The sequence below is a fragment of the Pistacia vera genome, unplaced genomic scaffold (assembly GCF_008641045.1).
Source record: "Pistacia vera cultivar Batoury unplaced genomic scaffold, PisVer_v2 Contig217, whole genome shotgun sequence".
Taxonomy (NCBI): Eukaryota; Viridiplantae; Streptophyta; class Magnoliopsida; order Sapindales; family Anacardiaceae; genus Pistacia; species Pistacia vera.
This window is the reverse complement of record NW_022196021.1, coordinates 1,547,802-1,568,005: the sequence shown is the minus strand read 5'-3', so window position 1 is coordinate 1,568,005 and position 20,204 is coordinate 1,547,802. Positions and strand designations below refer to the sequence as shown.

Sequence of the window (20,204 nt, the reverse complement as noted above, 5' to 3'; positions counted from 1 at the left end):
AGTAGATATATCTTTGTATATATATCTACACACTTACATTAATAATATATACTGAAGAGTTCAATTAATATTGGGCTGTATGCATGATTGTGTGTTGTGTGTATTGCTGATATATGAATATTTTGGGTTTGATGTCCATGTGCATTGGTGAAATAACCCTCAAAATATAAATAGAATAAAAATTCTCTGAAAATTCTTTATAGTTTTGTCTCTCCAAAATATATAAGAAGATGATATATAGATATATAGATATATATATAGTCAGGGTTCAACCCAGCAAAGGAACGGGAATTCGGGGGAAAAGTTGCTTTGAAGTTGATAAACAACAATTAACTGATATAATCCTATACTTAAAAGAGAATAAAAATAAAAAAAATTCAACAAGAAGACAAACTGCAAAACCTATCAACACTATATATATATATATATATCACAAAGAAGATCATATAATTGAAGCCTTGAAATATATATATATATATATAACAAAGAAGATCATATAATTGAAGCCTTGAAGTTACAAAAATAATCAATTAATTAAGCTAGTACTCTTGTTCTCTCCATCCTTGTAATATACTTTCTAGTTTAATAGTGAAGACCAATTATATATATCATACTTGGTAGAACAACAGCAATAATGATAATAAGAAATTAAATATCATGATGATGATGTTCTTAATATAAATAAAGCATTATTTATTGCGTTTTCATTAATCAAAGATACAAGGAAAGCTTAATTATGATTTTGGGTGTGGGAATAATTGCGTACCGGGCATGAAAGGACTGAATGGGAATGTATATGGAGGAGGATAAACAGTTGCTGTAGGAGCTGGAGTGGTGGTGTTTAGATCAGTAGCAACAACATTGAATGGATTAGATTGTTCATGATCATGATGATGGGGCTCACTGGAAGAGCTGTCACCCACAGTGTAATTGTAGCTTTGATGATGATCATCAGGACCTTGATCATACAGAATACCCTTGAAAATATGACCTCCAATACTCACAGTTGTCTGATATGCATACTGATCAATTGCATCATCAATGGAGCTCACTCTAACACAATGAAATGTAGCATTTGAGCTAATTTCTGCTGGAAAATTCCCTACTTGTAACCCTATAATTAACAAAAACACATCACAAACGTAGCATTAAATCTAAGTAAAACCAATTTAAATTGCACAGAAAAGCTCAGAAAATTAGCAATTTAAAGACTCATCACATTCCAGTTAGCAGTAGAACAGAAGAAACAGTTGCAGCTAGGGCTATTGATTTAAGTCACTATTGATGGCGCATATTGAAGACACGCAAATGATATGCATAGATCTAAGTGACTGTATACCTGATATTGATGAAGAGAGATTTTCTCTAAGCCTTTTAGGGTTATGTTCTTGAAGATGTAGGTGCTGGTGCTGGTGCTGTTCTTGAATAGTAAGAAGCTGTTGATGATTCCTCTGGCGCCTTCTATAAGCAGGAATCCAAGTACTCTTGATGTGAGTTTGGCAATGAAAACCTCTCTTCTTGCAGCAAGTCCTGCACCTCATGTACACACAGTTCTTCTTCGCTTGGTTTCCACAGTCTTGACATCTTGTAGTCCCTCCTGATTCTTCACCTTGTCTCATCATCATCACCACCACCACCACCACCACCAATATTCATTACATTCACCACCCTTCACCACTCATTTTCTTCCACTTTGCTAGCAAGAGATTTTTTCTGGTGCTGCAGCTTGTATATATGGTGGTGGGTATTTTCGTGTATATATATATATATAAATATTGTTTTATTTCATTCTGATCAGTTTATCATCATGGTTCATGTGACTTTTACAGACGAAAACTGATGATAATTTATATATAACCTAATACTGGAAGGAATTTTTTTGGTATTATGCACGAATTAAAGCACTTAAAAGAGTATGAAATAATAGAATAAAAACAGCACAACGCCGCCAAACCAGCATCAACCTACAATAATTTACCCAGTTTCCACACAAAACATAAACAAATAAATTAACCGAAGCAAAAACACACACACACACAGAAAGCAAAATGAATTCTCTCTTTCTTTCTTTCTAACTTCCTTTTATCAATAATAATAATAATAATGTTTAACTGATCACATGGGCAAGGAGGCAAAGATTTGAATACTATTTTGGTGGTATGTTTTTGTTAGTGTGGGGGGAAGTGTAATAAAAAGGGAAAAGAAAATTAACCAGAAACCGCCATGAGAGAACTAAAGGGGTAGCTTTGCTAGGTATAGCAATAGCATGTATAGGATTTAAACAGTGAGATGTTTTTGTTAGTGTGGGGGGAAGTGTAATAAAAAAGGGAAAAGAAAATTAACCAGAAACCGCCATCAGAGTACTAAAGGGGTAGCTTTGCTAGGTACAGCAATAGCATGTATAGGATTTAAACAGTGAGATGATGAAGGAATTTACTGTACTTAGAGAGGGTTGGGGTTCACTTATTGGGATTTCATTTCATCTCAGATATCATAATCACTGTCAGTCAAAGAGAGTCAAAGAGACAGCTTTTACTGTTATTAGTCCTTGAACCCCATAAGAACCGGGTTAATCTCTCTTCTTTTTTCAAATTTTTTAATTTCCCAGGCCTTCCTTCTTATTAGGGTTTTTAGCTAGATCCTCTCCTCTCTCTTGTACCTTCTCTCCTCATTCTGATCAATTAAAATAAAAAAATATTCTTGTAAATTTAGCATTTGAATAAAACTTTTTTCCACCTTTGGATTAATAATTAGTAAACTTTTAGACTATAATCCAATGGTTGATAAGTGGTAATGTTTGTAGGATTTTATATTTTATTTATTCATAAAGATTTTTATAGTTTAATTTGTACATTGACAAAATGGATGTAATGAATTAAATTATGCATAGTTTTATTTAATATGATTCTCTGTCGACAGACATCATCTACTGCCCTATATGCTTTCCCATTAGGATGTCACAATAATCAAGAATATTTATTTGAAATTAACAAGGACCCCATTATAAAAACTGAAAAAAAAAAAAATTAAAAAAATATTAGTATTTAAACTAAGCCATGGAAATGAGTAATAAGGTTGATTACTAAGCATATAATATGTAAAACTAGGTTTGCTTTTGGTAAGTATTCTTAGCTCAAAAGGTGTTTATTTTTAATCCAATGTAAACACTCTTGTGTGCTACTAACACGAAGTATTTATAGGAAAACCCTTTTTTACAAGAACATTTTGAATTCACTCTTAGATTATCTATCAATCTTGTTTTGTTGGTTGGAGTGAAAAAGGCAAAACAAGATTGATGTTAACACAACTCAAGCTCTTAATTGTTGCTTATAATGGAATGGATGGAGGGTCACAACACAACAAAGAAACAGAAATTGATTAATACTGGTGGGGCTAAATTGTTGATAGTGTTTGGTGACGAGAGTGTCTAGGTCAGCTTGCGCACTCTCAACTAATCCCTCGGAGCCTTGCAGTTAACAGTCGGATAAATCCCCTCAATGATCACTTTGATTAATACTGGTGGGGCTAAATTGTTGATAGTGTTTGGTGACCGAGAGTGTCTAGGCCAGCTTACGCACCCTCAACTAATCCCTCGGAGCCTTGCAGTTAACAGTCGGGTAAATCCCCTCAATGATCACCCCTATTATCAACTTAGGTGGATCGAATTCAAGACCTATAGAATAATACACCAAAGAGTCATAATTAACCGGACCACCCGGTGGTGGTTATAGTGTTGTTATTGTTGTTTCTCATTCTTCACCAAGAAGAATGTTTCCACCCACACCACAAGCACAATTCTTCTTTCTTTGCTTTGCTAAAAGGGTTTTGCATATGCTTTCCTCCTACTTTTACTCCCACCCTTTACTTCACTTGGAAGGTGATAAGATAAAGAGATGACAAATCAAACTATTTCACTCTGTTTCTTCTCTAGCTTCTCTCTAGCTTTTGACCATGACTCTCTTATTATGCCGACATGAAAGCCGCGTTCAAAGATACCAGATATAATATTACACTTACAAAGTAAATATTCCCCGCCATGAATAATGCTATACTTACAAAGTAAATATTCTGCGCCATTGAGATAATTTACTGTCTTAACATCCTAATTGAAATAGGTAAACTTTTTCATTGAAGTGGGCAAAAAGCATTCCTTCTTCATGAAGCATTCCAATTCAAACTGGCATTACTAGTTTCTCAAAAGAAAACCTGGGAAGGAATGCACAGAAATGTAGGTTTTCCATGGTCATATAGCAGATGGCCATGGTTATGTCTGATTATTAGAATCAGGCTATCATCATTCAAATTCATAGGCAAGAGACTCAAGTCTACACTAGGTTACACAGAGAGTATAAATTGGATCTAAGGCGAGTTATGATCAAAATAATGCAGATCAGCAAGCAGATGGATGTAGAGGAAATGAAGATGTAAGCGGTAGTGACAGTGGAAGGGCCATGGAAATGACTGCAACACATTATAGAGATAAAGAGAGAGCCTAGCGACCATCTTTTATATGTAAAGAACTTGCTAATATAGAAAAAAAATATTTATATAAATATTGGTTTAGATTGACTCTGTCACACAGAAAACTCTGCCTCCAAGTTTTTGTACATCTCTTACATGGAAAAGAAGATGTTACCGCAGAAGTCCATAAGTAAAATGAACTTCATTCCTTCAACTTTCACTCACTCAACCAAACTTTAATAAAAAAATAAATAGCTAAAACAATTAATCTCCCTCAATCAATACTGTTCTTCATTAACTTTCAAGTAACAATGAGTTATGCTCAAAAAAATCTCAATCTCCAAGTTCAGATCTCTCCACTTTCAAAGTATTATTTATGCTCAAACAAATCTCAGACTCCAAGATCAGATCTTTCCATATAATTTAACCCAACCAACCATCTCCTGAAGTTAAGTTCATCTCTAGAAACTGAAATGAAAGTTCACCCAGTACCAACAATTAAATCCATTACGAGAAAAATAGTATCATTTTAGTCTTCTTGGTCTGGAGAATGAAATTAGGCGGAAACATATATTGATTCCAAAATATGATAAAGCCAAACCAATTCAACCAAGAATGAGCAAGAAATAAACCATAAGAGATTAAATAACTAAATATTTATAAACTTTAAGATTTGAGAGAACAATAAGTTTAATTAACATAACCTAACACATCATCTAAGAAATTCTAAACAAACTACAGTAATTACTTACAACTTCCCATATGGAATTCCTAAGAAATGAAATATGCCCAAATCAAAGTTGAGACCTTTATGACAAACTTCTTCATAAAGTCCCCCAACTTTACCTTAAAAACTGTGCTTCATTCCGAGTCCATGCTTTCCATGAACACAACCAGGCTTCATATACAAGAAAGGTGTCTTCTTTGAATGGTGCATCTTTGCAAAAGCCCTCTTCCCCAATTTCCTCATCCTCTGCCTTCCAAGCTTCCCACTCACAGACCACGGCACAAGCTCATCATCCACATCATCGCCGCCATCATCATCAGCACTATCATCCAAATCATTACCATACTTATACTCTTCTTCTTCACCATCCTCCTCTTGATATGATACTTGTTTTCCAAGATACCCAACAAGCTGATCTCGATCAATCACATCAAGGTGGGATTTTTCCGTTTGATTCTCTTCTGGGGTTGATCTTGATGAAGAGAGTAAAGAATGCCAGGAAACAAACAACCCATTTTGAAAACTATCTAAAGACAGATTATCAATTTCAGTATCATCCGAATCAGCATCAGATGGGTTAACAAATTCCCAATAAGAGAGATCATTACTCTCTTCCAAGGAATCTTCAGATGACAAACAGAAAAAACCATCAATTTCATGCTGCAAGCTCTCATCTTTCTGAGATTTCTTGGCCATTTCCATTGCCATTGCTCTCTGGTTTAGTTTTTTTTTCTTTTCTTTTTATCAAAACGAGATAAATTGTAAACTAAAATTAGTGATTCAATGGCGTTTGGAGAGCTGTTTATATACGAGCAGACGTTGTGGATGATCGTTTTTGTCTACGTGACGTGCGAAAGAATAGTTTCTCGTCCACGTCAAACCACCACTCGTTTTCAGACACGTGTAAAGATACAGTAGGTGAGTTGTTTTTTCTTTTTTGCTTTGGAATTATGTAAAATACAATTTCAAACTAAATGTATTACTATTATACACCGTTAGATTTAAAAATCTTTGGATGGTGGATATTACACCAAGATCTAACATGTATAAGCTGTATTAATTAGGGATGTTATATTGACTTTACATATACCTTTTTGGGTGGAATTAACACCTAAATTACTCCGTCCCATTTACTCCATTATTTCAAGGCCAAATGACCTGCGCACACCCAAGGTTGGCCGTAGTGACAAATTGATACCTAAAAGGTTTAAAAAAGACAAACAGGTACCTTCCATCATGTGCTGTTAGTGTTTTCTATTCGTTAATAGTGAAAAGACTAAAATGCCCTTAAAAGTTTATATTTTAGTTTTTTATAAATTTAAAAATTTCTAAAAAACCCCCTAGATTTGCTAATTTAACTAAACACCCCCATATATAAAAAATTTGTTAAATAACAAAAACACCCCCATCACCTGCAGTGCCAGATTCCAGCCACCACCGCCGGAATCTGGTCGAAAATTACATTATGACACAGACCCGTCAGATCTATGTCATAACGCGTCGATCTGGCCTTTTCCGGTCAGATCCGTGGTTGATCTGGCCGTCGAGGCCACAAAACTCCATCTGCGACGTCAACGGCCAGATCTAGCCGGAAAAGGCCAGATCGACACGTTACGACATAGATCCGACGAGTCTGTGTCGTAACGCAATTTTTCAGCCAGATTCCGACGGTGATGGCCGAAATCTGACACTGCGGGTGGTGGAGTGTTTTTGTCATTTAACAAACTTTTATATATGGGGGTGTTTAATTAAATTAGCAAACCTAGGGGGTTTTTTAAAAAATTTTAAATTTATAAAAAAACTAAAATATCAAACTTTCAAGGGCATTTTAGTCTATTCACTATTAACAAACAGAAATCACTAACAGCATATGACGAAAGGTACATGTTTATCATTTCCAAACCTTTTAAGTACCAATTTATTGTTACGACAAACCTTAAGTATGCACAAATCGTTCGACCTTATTTCAATACCGAAGATAACCATGTGTACAAAGGATGTAAATTTTTTTTTTTTTTTTTTTTTTTGGTGATTAAGGTGTATGGACCAGTTTACGAGTATCTTAGCTAAACCTTAGAACCCTGAAGTTAACGATCGAATAAATCTCCTGTGGCCACACCCTATTAAAAACTAAGGTGAATCGAACTCAAAACCAATGTGAAGTTAACGATCGGATAAACCTCCAATGACCACCCCCTATTAATAACCAAAGTGAATCGAACTCAAGACTAACTTGACGTTAACAACCGGATAAACCTCCAGTGATAACCCCTTAGTAACAATCAAAGTGAATCAAACTTAAGAGCTCTTGAATAATATCCCAAGAGTCCTTATTCAACTACTCAACCACCCAACCGTGAGTGGTTATGAAGGATGTAATCATGTTGAAGAGGGTAATGAACCCCATGGGTGTAATTAATGTTGTGTTTATCACTTGAATTGAAAAAAGACTTTGTTTAGTAACAGAAGAGATGCCGAGATTAAAAAAAAAAAAAAAAGCATGACGGCAGGCAGTTGGGAATTGGGATTGCAAGTAACAGATGTAAGTATCTCCTAATTTGGTGTCTTTTTCTTTTTGAGAATCGATGAAAGAATAGAATCTTGAGTGCTTCCATGCACACAAAGCTGTTTCCATCGGCCTTTGGGATGGAAGATAAGCTCCCATTTGGCATCTTTATCAGAATCCTGTTGTTTTATAAGATAAAAAATATTGGATATTATTTCTAGCATAAAAATAAAGAAAATGGCCCAAGAAAATTTGAAGCAGATTGGTACAAAAATGGGCATTATTTAAATGGAACAAATTACTTTTTCACTGCCAACCACTCAAGTAAAGTATAACAGGAAATATAAGCAAATTCGCCAAAGGCGTCTGGCATACATTGACATATAAAAGTCTTTTCCTGCCTATGACCATCATCTAATGTAACAAAAGCCCTTCAACTATTCTTGTCTATAAACAACTAACAAGAATAGCCCAAGTCAAAATTCTCAAATTGTTATTACATTGAAAATCATAATCAACTAAATAGAGATAAAAAGAAAAAAATAAGGCAGAAAAGCCATTGATAGGAAAAGTAACCACCACAAACAATTAATTCGAAACTTAACTCTTCTTTTGTACCTTACCTTTTACCTGCAGATAATGAATCCATCACCACATGACTCCCTCTGCTGCAAAAAGGATTAAGCTGAAAAATGGTTGAAAATCTCCTGCTTCGACAGCTGAATCATCGAATCTGGGTGGGAGAACAAAGCAAGCCTGAAGCATCTGCTCCAACCACTGCAAGATCACAAACCGTGCAGAGCTGTCCTTCCTGGCTAGGCACAAACCTGGTGGTACAGTATGGGCAGGAAACATCCTTCTGCCCTCGGTAAATTGGCACGTATGTTGCTCCACATGTGACAAATGGGTTTCGGAAATCATAATTCAACTCATTGGCATCTGTCATATTCCTCTCTGCAGCCTGTAGCACTTGTCTGGCTGTCTTTGCTTGAGTTTCAATTGTGGGGTTTGTATCTAATAGACGCCTTGCAAAGTTAGCCGCTGTGGCAAGGTTCCTTGCCTTGTAGCAGACAGTCATTGCGTTTAACAAGGCCAGCCGTAAGTGAGGCATTTGAAGGCTGCAGTGGGTGAAGTAGGCAGCAAGCTCCTGCTGGCGCACTGGATTATCTTTCAATTCCCTCCTCTTAAGCTCCATTTGCAGACCAAGGACATACTCTTTCACTATGATAATTAACTCCTTGACTTCGTCAACTTCCCTCCTTGACTCAACCACAATCAAAGGAATTGTGTGCAGAATGCCAAGAAATAGTCGAAGAGCCTCAGTAAATTTCCCAGTTGTTGTGGCCTTGTAACCAGCCTTAAGCTTCTCTTCCAACTGAGAGAAATTAAACACAAGTGCTGGTGGTCCCCTAACATTTGGGCTGGCAGACTCATTCCAACCCCTTTCAACTGCAAGTGATATTATGGGAGCAGATGAGAATGCCCGTAGATAGCTATGGCTCCCAGAGTGAAGATCAAGAAACATAGACTTTAATGGGGCATAATTCCTAATTCCTAGTTGCCTGTTCAGCAACCTCATAGCAGTATCAAAATTGCCAGCTGCCGCATGCTCAGCAGCAAGGGAGGACCTCTGAATCCAAATCTGGTTCACAGGCATACCAGGAGTTGGTGCCACAAAAACTGAAGACCGAGCATTGGCAGGAGCCTTAGGTGTGTCTGCTTCGGGTGGAAGCTCCAAATCTTCAAGATCCCATCCTCCCTCTTCATCATTTTCTTCAACCACTTCCCCATCCTCCAAAATTGCTGCAACATCCCCATTCTGTAATCCATCAACATCTACCATATCCAGTTCCTCACCCCAATCAGCATCAGCAGCCTCTTCATCTTCTTCTACAGCCCCCCTTCCAACATTATCCAGCCCACCTTCAAAAATGCCCTTCATGACTCTCAGAAGAGGCCAATCACCACTACACATAACAGGAGATGGGGGCATCAAAAGAGAGGGTACTTTTCCCTCTGGCAAAGATGGAACATTATCTCCCAACTCAGCTGCTAGTCGCTCAGCCACATCCTGTAGCCCATGGACAGAAGCAGTAATATAAGCAAGAGGCAAATGGCCAGCATTCTCCAGAATCTTAATGCGTTCTTGAACATCACCCAGATAAAGAGCATTATGGAATTGACCCATGACATCATTCTTAACTTCAGCTATTTTAAGCATCTTGGACAGCTTTTCCATGTTTCCAGTTACGAGATACAGAAAAGATAACCTCTCAAAATTTTTGGTCCTCTGGTAAGCATATTCCACAATCCCTGCATTACCCTGGCGAAGAGCCTCCACACCCAATCTGTACCAGTGATCTTTCTCATCTATTTCCTTCGCTGATGCAACTGCAATTTGAATGTTCCCACTCTCCAGAGCCAAGTTAAAACGAGTCCTTTCGTCTTTCACAAAATGGAGAGCAACTTCAGGGAAGCCCTTCTGTTGTAGATAAGCAATCATTGCCTGACCACAAAGCTGAGAGTTCCTTATCATGCTCATGACATGGTCATATCTCTTCTTTAGTAGAGACAGCTTGAAAATATATTCTGTTGCATCAATAACTATAGCCCTGTTCTTCCCATCCCGATCCAAGCAAAAAATGGTGTTTCCAGAAACCTTCGTTATGTAGATCGGAACATCAAGGGTTCTAATAATACCACTATCTCCATTGGGGAGGCAATATTTAATATGATTTAAGGTCGTGTAAATAAAAACACCATTGTCATCCCAGGCTCCACTCTTTACACGAATTGTCTCATGAAGAGTGCACTGGTGCACCAGCTTCTTGTTAGCAATGATAATGGCATGTTTGCTGAGCAAAGCAACACTCTCCATATCGTTTGACCAAACAACATACTTGACAAAGGGGGTTTGCAAATCACCAAGAACAAGCCTCTGCTGGAGATCAAATATTACCACTCTATCCTCTGCCCTACACAGCAAGTTACCAGTTCCAGCATAGAAAATTGCATCTGCAGCAATTGGGAGAATACTCTTCTTAACCACCTCATTTTTTAGGTTCTTGACTAAAACTTGGTTGCTACTTTTGTCAAGAACAGCAAACCTATTCCGAGCAATAAAAATGGCTGAACCTCCTAGACCTTTCTTTGCCTCTTGCAAGCTGTCACCTCTACCAATGCTGTCTTTAGGTATAACATACAACTCGTACGATCCCCCATCCACATCTGAGCAAATAAGAACAGCATTTTCTGTAGGACTGTAAGAAAGGGTCCTTGGACTCTGATTAAGGCTTGTAGAACCAGGCCGTCGAATTGGAATAACTTGTGTATCTTTTTGAGATGAAAATTCATAATACCGCAAAAAGCGGTCTTTGGCATAAAACAAAGAATCACCACTCACTGCAAAAGCAGGCCGTTCTCTCTCCAGCTTAAAGACAATCATGCCACTATCATGACCTGCTGCTAAAAGATTCATTTCTGGGTGTGATGCTAGAATCCAGAACCTATCATGCTCCCGGCGGAAAGTTTGAACTCCAGTGCGCTTTGTTACATCCCAAACACGAATACTTTTATCCTCAGAATTGGAAACAATTATGTCCTGTTTGGCATGGAACATTACACAAGACACGTTATTCATGTGCCCTCTCAAAGTGTCCACTTCCCAAGCCTTAGTTTCTGTAAAAAAGAAAAAATATTCACTTCAATAATCAAATTTATTAGAAGTCAATGTAAAAGGCTAAGAAAATTGTTAAAAATTCCTGATTTTTGTCATATTAAGAAAGAAAAAGAAAGGTTGTACGACTGTTCAACATGAACAAATAACATAATGTAATTCAAGCTAACCAAAAGACATTTTTGAAAACACTATATAACCTGCATACTAAAAACCACATAGTAATTGGCCAACAGAATAAAAAGCCAAAGTGACTCCAATAAGTAATGTTTAAACAAGCAACAATAATTGACATGTACCATTCATGCGCCACAATTTCACTTGGCGATCATCTGCTCCTGAAACAATCAGAGGGAGGGTGGGATGGAATGCAGCCCAGTTGACTCCTCTGTCATGACCTTCCAAGACATATTTAACAACAGCATCAACACCACCAAAAAGATCTGTGTTCATCTGACTCAACCGCAGAATGTCATCTGCAGGAGACACTGTCTTCTTTCTTAATGCGCCTATATCCCAAACACGAACAGTCTGATCCAGAGAGGCTGACACAACAAGGTCCTCTTTAGGGTGGAATGAGGCACACATGACATAATGATTGTGGCCGGTTAACACAGAAATACAAGTACGTGACTGCCAATTCCATATGCGGATGGTCTGATCATCACTGGCACTCACTATCCATGGGTACTCATGATGAAACTGCACAGTACGAATGTAATCAAGGTGTCCAAGAAGAGTAAATAGACACCTATGCATCTTGTAATTCCATACTTTGATCTTGTAATCATCCCCTGCAAAAGTCAGCAAATTAAATACAAAGGTACAGCACACTAAAACCTTTCACAAATAAAAATTACAAACAGAAGATCACAAAAATCACATCTCATCTCAAGAAGATTTACAAACCCATGAATCTATTCAGAGTAGCCACTTTTAAGTAATTTGACAAACAAAAAAATTCCAACCCTACAAGAAACTCTCATCTAAAAGTTTATTTAATATTAGAAAATCAATTAAAACTGAAGATGCCAGCTAACTTAGATTGGATCAAAAGATCATAAACATGAGACTCTAATTATGCTTTCAACCGGGCTGCAGATTTAAGGGATGAGGAAGTATTAGTCCTATTCTGACATCAATGAACCTAATTGGCATTCTAAATGGACCATAATTTTCACTCTCTATCTCTCTTAACTACAATAAATAGAAATAAAGCACATTCTATTCACTTCATATTAGGCACTCGAATCAGATCCAGAGGATCTAAAAACACAAGCCAACTATATAGATACTAGTTTAGTATATCTTAAGTTACAAAATAGGATCCAGCGATAAACCGGATTTCAAATCCCAACTTTGTCATGATTTAGAAAACTTGAAGTAAAAGCTTCAGTCAGCTGAGCTGATCCCTGCTAGCATTATTCAACCATCTAAAGCAAGGAAAAAAGAAAAGAGAACACGACATTCCAAGGACCAATTTCTTTGACACACCCAGTTCAATTATCATCCCAATAGATGTAATACCATAGATCTATCAAAATTCAACAACAATCCACCAGCCAAAATGCTACCCAAAAAACAGTGCATAGATCAACCAAAGAATAACCCAAAAGCCAAATACATTGTTAATATAAAATCAACCATACCTCCAGACACGAATAAAGGCTGAGACTTGTGGAAATGGACACCACGAACTGGGCCATCATGCTCGTCAAACCTATCAATCAGAGTCCCCATACGATAGTCCCATAGCTGGATCACACCACTGTGAAGACTCGCAAGGATCCACGGTCTCTTACTGTGGAAACTCAGTCCCTTCACTCTATTACTCTTTGTCTCAAACTTGGTCAACATTTTCCTCCAATCAAATCACCCAAATCTATTCTAAACACACAAACAAACAAATTCAATCAAAACACCCAACAAGAATGCTCACTAACGCATACTTATCACGTATCCTACACACCAATTGATACATCTCGAAATTAATAATTCCAACAAAAATAGTAAACAAACAACAACAGATCTTCAAAAAACATAATCCGAACACTGACACCGTAACAATACTGAAGAGATTGCGAATTATCAGTGAACAAACAGAGGAATTGAATTATGGTTAGATCTAGCGAGATCGAGAGCTAGTAATAACGAAAATTGAAAAAAGGAATAGAAAAATTACCTCAGATCTGATCAGAACATGAACACGAAATGATCAATCGAACAACGAAAGAGAAAGGTTTGTGATAGAATAAGTATAAGAAATGAAGAGATCGATGGAGAGAAAAGAGCGAGGGTTTTCTTAATTTCAGTTTTTCGCTCTTTAGATCTGAGTCGCGTCGAGTGTGAGAGTAATGTCTGTATTGTGCATGTGTGTTAATTTTAGAGGGCGGGGACAGGGAAGGTATTTTTGATATTTATGAGGGTACGGTGGGGTGAATGATCTGAAATATTTCTCTATTGCCTATTAATTAGGGGGAATTATGAACCCCTCTCAGGTTTGAGAAATAACCTTGAGCACCCTTATGTGTGTAAAAATTCTAATTCCCCCCAAAGGTTTGAAAATTTGTCAAAAGTATCCTATTTTGGTGTTAAGTTTCAAAAGAGACAAACATGGTAGGAAAGTTGGTTAACTGTGAGATGGAAAATAATACAGTTATCGAAAAGAGCACATCGAATTCATGCATCGAATGACGTGTCACAATCCTGACCGTCGATTAATTATGAATTAATATTAATCGATGGTCAGGATTATGTCACGTAATTTGGTGCATGAATTCGGTGCACTTCTTTCGGTAACTGTAGCAGTACTCCTATGAGATTTATATAGATGGATAGATCTAAAAACAATACACTTTGAATTGTAATTATATATTTGCGTTTAACTTAGTCTTGAAGACTTGCAATACACATCGTGTGTCTTAATAATAAGTTAAACTGTGACGATCGCACACTTTAATTCGTTAACGTGCATTTGCGTTACCTTAATTTTGAGTATTTTTAATACGCATAATACATCGGTATGCATCTTTCTAGCGAGGAAAGACAACGTAGAAATTTGTTGGCAACAAGTTCATGGCATAGATGATGAGCATTTATCGTTTAACAATTTTTATCTTAAAATTTAATTTTTATTTTCAAAATATTAGTTATTTATCTAACATTTTGCCCCCTCTCGTTTAACTAATTTCGTTAATTAAACTTGCTGGAGAGGGGTCTTTGATAATTTTTGGAAACCTCAAGGGACGTCAATGTTTGTTTTTTAAACGTAGTGGATCTGAGTGTTCCTCTTCCAAGGGTCCATGTGTAATTGTATAATATTTTTGATGGCTCAAAAAATTATTAATTTATTTGGAATGTGTTAGCTAAACAGAAAGTAATTGAATATTATTTGCGATGACGTGAATGCTATATATTAACGATAATGATGACCGTTAGATTGGAAATTTTGACGGTTGTGATGTTTTAGGTGCTGCATAGGTGGTATAGACTTGGATGTTAAGCAAGTACTGTTGAGAGTCAATCAACGGTCAAGATCTGTTATTAGGTGTTGTCAGTCATATCAACATGACCATGAGGGGCCCGTTTTCATGGACGATTTGTTCCATCATTAAAAGGTTTGCTGGGGGCTTTTTGGGGAATCAAATTGTGTGTAGGTATATTATTCAAAACCAATTAAGCGATTTCGTGAATCAAATCGGTTTTTCTGTTTCGGAATTTTTTTGAATCGAAATCAAACTGATTAAGAGAAAAACCGATTTTAATTAATATTTAATATATTTATAATAAACCAGGTTTCTTAATTTTATATTTTAATTTAATATTGTTCTAATAAACCGGTTTTGGTTAATTAGTTCTCATATTCTCATAAACCAGTAACCGAACCAGAAAATAAGTTTTTGTATTTTTCTGAACCAAAACCGAACTGGTTTTCTGGATAACAGAAAAACCGGTTCGGTTCGGTTCGGTTTCTACATTTTTTTTAGCACCACTAGCTTGTTTGGTGTTAGAAACACTATTTCTGAAGCAGAAAATAAGATTTATAGCTGAAGAGTGCATACAAATTATTGACAGAAGAAATGTACAAGCAGTCCAGCCAAAGCCTCTGCAAAGAAACCCTCAGTTGTTTCACATTATGAGAAGGTTTCAGCATGCTTAGCTGCTGTCATGGGAGCCTATATATAATTTATCACACAACATTTGCAACATTTTCGACGAAAAGATTACTATACTAGGTTCTGTAGAACACATTTCACAGGCTGTTTTATCAAAAATTTCCGGACTCTGATGTTCGCGATGTTGTTCTTTCCTTTGATTTTTCGTTTGAAGGAGAAACTTCAATCTGCATTTGCATATCCAGTAAAATGTATCTGCATTTGCATATGCAATAAAATGTCACTGCATGGAACCCGTCTGCGATAATCTATAGATTATTGTGGCTTTCCCTGAAGTAATTGTACGAGCTCCTCGGCTCTTGATTGAATGCCTTTCAGATATTCGGTAAGAATGCGCTGCTGGTATGAACCTCCCTCCTACGAGAAAGAAAGAAAAAATTATAGAAAAGGAGTGTCAGCAGTGGTTAGTAAAATTTGAAGCTTCAGTCATGAGATATCCAAGGGTAAGGTGTGTCTCACCGTTCGGATAAGAGTTCGCTCAATTCGTTTCTTAATGACAGCATAAAATTCCTCCGGTGAAACTTCCCCTTTACCAACTGTCAACCCATCAATCAAAAGCTTGTTCCATTCTTCCTCAGGAGCTGAAGCACCAAAAAATATACCAGAGGACTTGTCAGTAAAATGCAAAGACATAAGAAATGATTCAATTATTATAACCATCTTCAACTCCTTTTGAATAATCTAGACACTTGATCAAAATGAAAAAATAAAGTCGACATATCTAAGAACATTGATGATGGTTCCATCAAGTGAAACTTATTCACTTTCTACAAGATCTACTAATGTAGTTCATTCGTTAAAATGATAGATATGACTTTCTGCCCTGAAACCTAATTAATTCTGGAGATGGTAGACACCTTTGATTACAGTCTCAAGAAACAGTTCAGCCTTCAATACCTCGTTCCCTGCACCAACACAGGTAGAGATTACGAAGCATATGGGATGGAAATTATTGAAAATAAAAAAAATGAGGCATATAAGTGTTAATGATTTATGGCAAAGAACTTTAAAAGGTGATGTCACATACATATGATCAAACTGGGGAGTTGAACTTCAACATATTAGAGTAACTCAAACAAATGATGAACTTCATTTAAAATTCACAGCAGTATACTATCTCTACCATTGAGAACAACTTTATTGCTTATTGTTACCTACTTTAGAGCACCACCAGAACTTTCTTTATTTTAATCTTTCTACTTATCTATTGAAGTCAATGCACAAACTTCATCTATTACACCCTGATATGAACACTACCATGCACACACAAACACAAATTCCACTAAAAAAATACAAGCATTATGAATACAATTTGATGAAGATTCGAGCAGCGATTACTTCACCTCAATCAACACCTTTTAAATACATGGATGAATTAACTAACTGAAAATTTTTTATGTTATAAACCATTTTTTGTTTAAACAACAGAGTCTGTTAAAAGTAACATATGTAAACCAAAAAGGGTAATATATTACCTTTCTTGGCGTAACTACGTTTGGAGAGAACTGTTGCAGCATAGAGTTGCAAAACTTTTTGCAACATAGCCTCTAGTCCTGGCTTATCCCTATCTTCTTTTGACTGTAAAAGATCAATAGATTAATCCGTCACTAACTTCGCAAAAGTATCATGAAGACTCAACAGAAGCAGCATCTAACTACTATTCACTTTTGCATTATAGATTTGAGTAAACTATGATACCAAGTTCAACATTCAAAACACATGAAACAAGAAACACCATGACTTATTTTCCAGCAAACATCTTTTAGTATAGAATAAAATCCCATTCAAAGGCAATTTGAGGATGATAACCTCTGCTACTAGTAGATAAAACCAAAAAAATGTGGTTCTAATCCAGGAGCAATAAGAAAGCATAAACAAACTCACTTGTCGTAGTTGAGCATTTACTTCTGCAAGAAATCCTTCATCTAGTTGCCCTTCTTGCTCTCTTTGGATTATTTCCTAATTATCAGAAGGCAAAAGGAGTTACATAGTTCTTATACAAATCAATGAAAAACATAATGATCTTAATAATTTCATTCCAGGAGCAGATAGATAGAAACAGTGTGCGCCTGCTAATATTAGACTCCACCTAATTCTATAAAAGAATATCTAAAAAACCATTCCTGAATTATTTTTAGCAAAGATTGAAGGAGAACAAGCCAATTGTGATAAAGTTGTATAGGAAAAAACTACCATCTCTATACATTTGTTTATATTTTTCTTTCTAGGCATGACTAGATGGTACGATTTAGTGTTTAAATTAGGAAACAAGATCAAAATAAGCTTTTATAATTGAAGTAGCATAACAAAGTAGGTAAATCATCTAAAAGCGAAAGGTAGAGGAAATCCAGCAGTTATTAGTCTTTCCTGGATAGAAAAATCATGTATGGGATCACATGGAAAGGGACATGGATGTTGGGAGTATTATCTATGAACCCCATTAAAAAAATTTAACAGAGGGAAGCAAATTAATTAAACCAAAATGGAACAGGTACTTACTTTCTCCATTAGTTTGAGAGCTTCAGGATCTCTTGGAGGCCAGGTAATCTCTTCTTTTTCACCGACTACAGGTGTTAAAATCTCCTTGAGAACATCAGTAGCTGATTCTATCTTTTCCTGTGAGAGCAAAAATTACTGTCAAAACTATTTTTTTACTAGAGAGAGAGGAGTTGTTTGTCGTGGATGAACATCTAGAAGATTAAACTATAAAGGCGTTGGTTTTGCCAAAGAAAGAGAGAGGGGTACATGAGTCTTATGGACAAGGAGATCCACTATGCTCATTACAGATGCTGCCAATTCCTCATAATCTTTCTGCAGGAGTACAAAAATTTATGTCAAAGGTATTATTACAAAAAGCAGGGACTGAAACGAGATCAATTTCAAGAATAACATCCAAAAATTAGAATTAACCAAGTCAAAAACCATGCTTTATCATCCTCTGATCTGCAGGTGTCAGTTCTTGCTGCCAGCCGTATCCAAAAACTCTCATTGAAAGCAAGGACATTTTCAACAACGAGTTGTTGAAGCTGTATGCCAAAAACAGGAAAAACCAGTTTATGTATACAAATTTATAGCAGAACTCAGTTCTAGTCAAGATTTTGTTTCAAGTGATATGATCCACTATCCACATTTTGTCAGAAAACTCCATATATATCCACAATAAACTTTGAGAGTAGGTTTCCCAATATTATAAATCGCATCCTCTTGTATAAACACCAAGATAAGTTGACTTGTGGCATCTGCATCAGGGAATATTACAACCTTTGCAATAAATTCAATGTAAATTCTAAACTGTGTGTAGTCCGGCTTCAGTGCCCCCCAAACTAAGCATCAGTCAAACAATAGTGCTACTAGGATGCCACTATTAAATATAATAAATATTCCTGCCATATTGGAGAACATCAAATAATGAAAGCACAATTTAAAATATTACTAATAGAGAAAAGTATTAGGGGCTGATTATCTGAAAGAACTAGGGATAAACTTGCTAGGAAGTATGAGCTTACTTCTTTAGGATTTGCATCTCTGAGCATATCAATCAGTTTATCCAACTCTACAGTCTTTTTGAATGCTTCTTCAGCATCTTTACTGACTGCACATATCAAAGTTCTCCTGTTTTATTAGATTCAAACACGCCATTTCACCATCAATTGCTCCATCCATCACAAAAAAAATAAAAATGAACCAACGAAAAATATAATAACGAAAATTTTAATTTACACAATTACCTCCTCTTCCACTTGATTAAAGCAGTTGAAGAAAGCAGGTTGATCCTCGTCATTCGAAAAATCCTAATACTCCATCTCTGTTGAAGCATTGAACTCTGTATGACAAAACGCAGATTCATCAATCAAACACTAAGCAAACAACCAAACCAGCAAACAAAAAAGATAAAAAAAAATGACGAATTGTGAAAATTGGGGTTTGTAGAGAACAATACCTGATGTTTAAGAGGCATAGTAATGGACGGCATGGCAGAGAAGAGTGTGGTCATTGTTGTGATTGACGTGTACGGACAATGGCGGGAGAGAGGCCGGTAATGACCGTTCAATTTTGATATCCAAAAAGCTTGAAGCTAAATAGCCAGCAACTGTATTAATAACAGAAATGGAAGATTTTGGTTGGGCTTTTTGGGGGCTTCTCAAGATTTTTGGCCCACAGTTGGTGCAACTGCTTTTGGGCTACAAATGCTCAAATGACTAGTCGTTCTGCCTTGATGGATATAAACGACTACGGGCCATGTGCCCCTCATTTCACATTGTAGCTCCGGTCCGAAGAAGTGTATGGACCTTTTTTTTAATTAATTATGGACCTCACATTCTCGTAAGATTGTCACATCGACACCATCGGGTCATGATCGTTTCTCAAATTCACACAAAACGTGTCTATTTAATTATAAAATCTAAGACCTTATATATTAAAATCCGAACTCTTTTTCACTAAACTATTCACAAGATATCATATCAATATAAGTCGAGACAAGAAAACTTATCAGGTCCAAACATAATAAAGATTGATAGACCGAAAGGTCTTTCTTGATTCTATTGGAGCCTAACTCTAACCCGACTTTATGAAATGACTCAAAAAGTGTAGTATAAGTGTGAGTCAAGTGAATAGACATATGAAACATACAAAGCACCCATATTGAAGTGGTCAATT

General features: G+C 36.3%; 4 protein-coding genes across 5 annotated transcripts; all 4 read right to left on the bottom strand.

The window, feature by feature from the left end:
• Nucleotides 1-632: 632 nt before the first annotated feature.
• LOC116130132 (protein SHI RELATED SEQUENCE 1) lies at nt 633-2,022 on the bottom strand. Its single transcript, XM_031415894.1, has 2 exons — nt 1,340-2,022; nt 633-1,114 (listed from the first exon to the last, which is right to left on the bottom strand). Exons 1-2 carry the CDS (start codon nt 1,623-1,625, stop codon nt 735-737), a joined length of 666 nt encoding a protein of 221 aa, XP_031271754.1. The 5' UTR covers nt 1,626-2,022; the 3' UTR covers nt 633-734.
• Nucleotides 2,023-5,088: 3,066 nt separating this feature from the next.
• Nucleotides 5,089-5,937, bottom strand: LOC116130109. The gene has a single exon (XM_031415864.1). It carries the CDS (start codon nt 5,894-5,896, stop codon nt 5,309-5,311), a length of 588 nt encoding a protein of 195 aa, XP_031271724.1. The 5' UTR covers nt 5,897-5,937; the 3' UTR covers nt 5,089-5,308.
• Nucleotides 5,938-7,974: 2,037 nt separating this feature from the next.
• LOC116130126 (coatomer subunit alpha-1) lies at nt 7,975-13,734 on the bottom strand. Its single transcript, XM_031415889.1, has 4 exons — nt 13,553-13,734; nt 13,020-13,257; nt 11,670-12,164; nt 7,975-11,372 (listed from the first exon to the last, which is right to left on the bottom strand). The coding sequence occupies exons 2-4, from the start codon at nt 13,225-13,227 to the stop codon at nt 8,419-8,421; spliced, it is 3,657 nt and encodes a 1,218-aa protein (XP_031271749.1). The 5' UTR covers nt 13,228-13,257; nt 13,553-13,734; the 3' UTR covers nt 7,975-8,418.
• A 2,010-nt stretch (nt 13,735-15,744) lies between these two features.
• On the bottom strand, nt 15,745-19,598 carry LOC116130107. Of its 2 annotated transcripts, XM_031415861.1 has the most exons (11): nt 19,486-19,598; nt 19,274-19,368; nt 19,052-19,157; nt 18,473-18,571; nt 18,291-18,356; nt 18,045-18,161; nt 17,430-17,504; nt 17,021-17,123; nt 16,403-16,450; nt 16,005-16,126; nt 15,745-15,902 (listed from the first exon to the last, which is right to left on the bottom strand). In XM_031415861.1, exons 1-11 carry the CDS (start codon nt 19,537-19,539, stop codon nt 15,801-15,803), a joined length of 987 nt encoding a protein of 328 aa, XP_031271721.1. In that variant the 5' UTR covers nt 19,540-19,598; the 3' UTR covers nt 15,745-15,800. The 2 variants fall into 2 exon arrangements, with proteins under 2 accessions (XP_031271721.1, XP_031271722.1); XM_031415862.1 differs by lacking the exon at nt 16,403-16,450.
• Nucleotides 19,599-20,204: the final 606 nt, after the last annotated feature.

Bases quoted from the DNA above. Each gene is read 5' to 3' on its own strand.
- LOC116130132 (XM_031415894.1), bottom strand. From the start codon at position 1,625: ATGATGATGAGACAAGGTGAAGAATCAGGAGGGACTACAAGATGTCAA. The intron at 1,115-1,339 runs GTATACAGTCAC...TGTTAATTATAG, and splicing joins TCTCTCTTCATCAATATCAG to GGTTACAAGTAGGGAATTTT.
- LOC116130109 (XM_031415864.1), bottom strand. From the start codon at position 5,896: ATGGCAATGGAAATGGCCAAGAAATCTCAGAAAGATGAGAGCTTGCAG.
- LOC116130126 (XM_031415889.1), bottom strand. From the start codon at position 13,227: ATGTTGACCAAGTTTGAGACAAAGAGTAATAGAGTGAAGGGACTGAGT. The intron at 12,165-13,019 runs GTATGGTTGATT...TGACTTTTGCAG, and splicing joins GCCTTTATTCGTGTCTGGAG to GGGATGATTACAAGATCAAA. The intron at 11,373-11,669 runs GTACATGTCAAT...TCTTTTTTACAG, and splicing joins GAAATTGTGGCGCATGAATG to AAACTAAGGCTTGGGAAGTG.
- LOC116130107 (XM_031415861.1), bottom strand. From the start codon at position 19,539: ATGACCACACTCTTCTCTGCCATGCCGTCCATTACTATGCCTCTTAAA. The intron at 18,357-18,472 runs GCATGGTTTTTG...GTACTCCTGCAG, and splicing joins GCAGATCAGAGGATGATAAA to AAAGATTATGAGGAATTGGC. The intron at 18,162-18,290 runs GTACCCCTCTCT...TTGCTCTCACAG, and splicing joins TCCTTGTCCATAAGACTCAT to GAAAAGATAGAATCAGCTAC.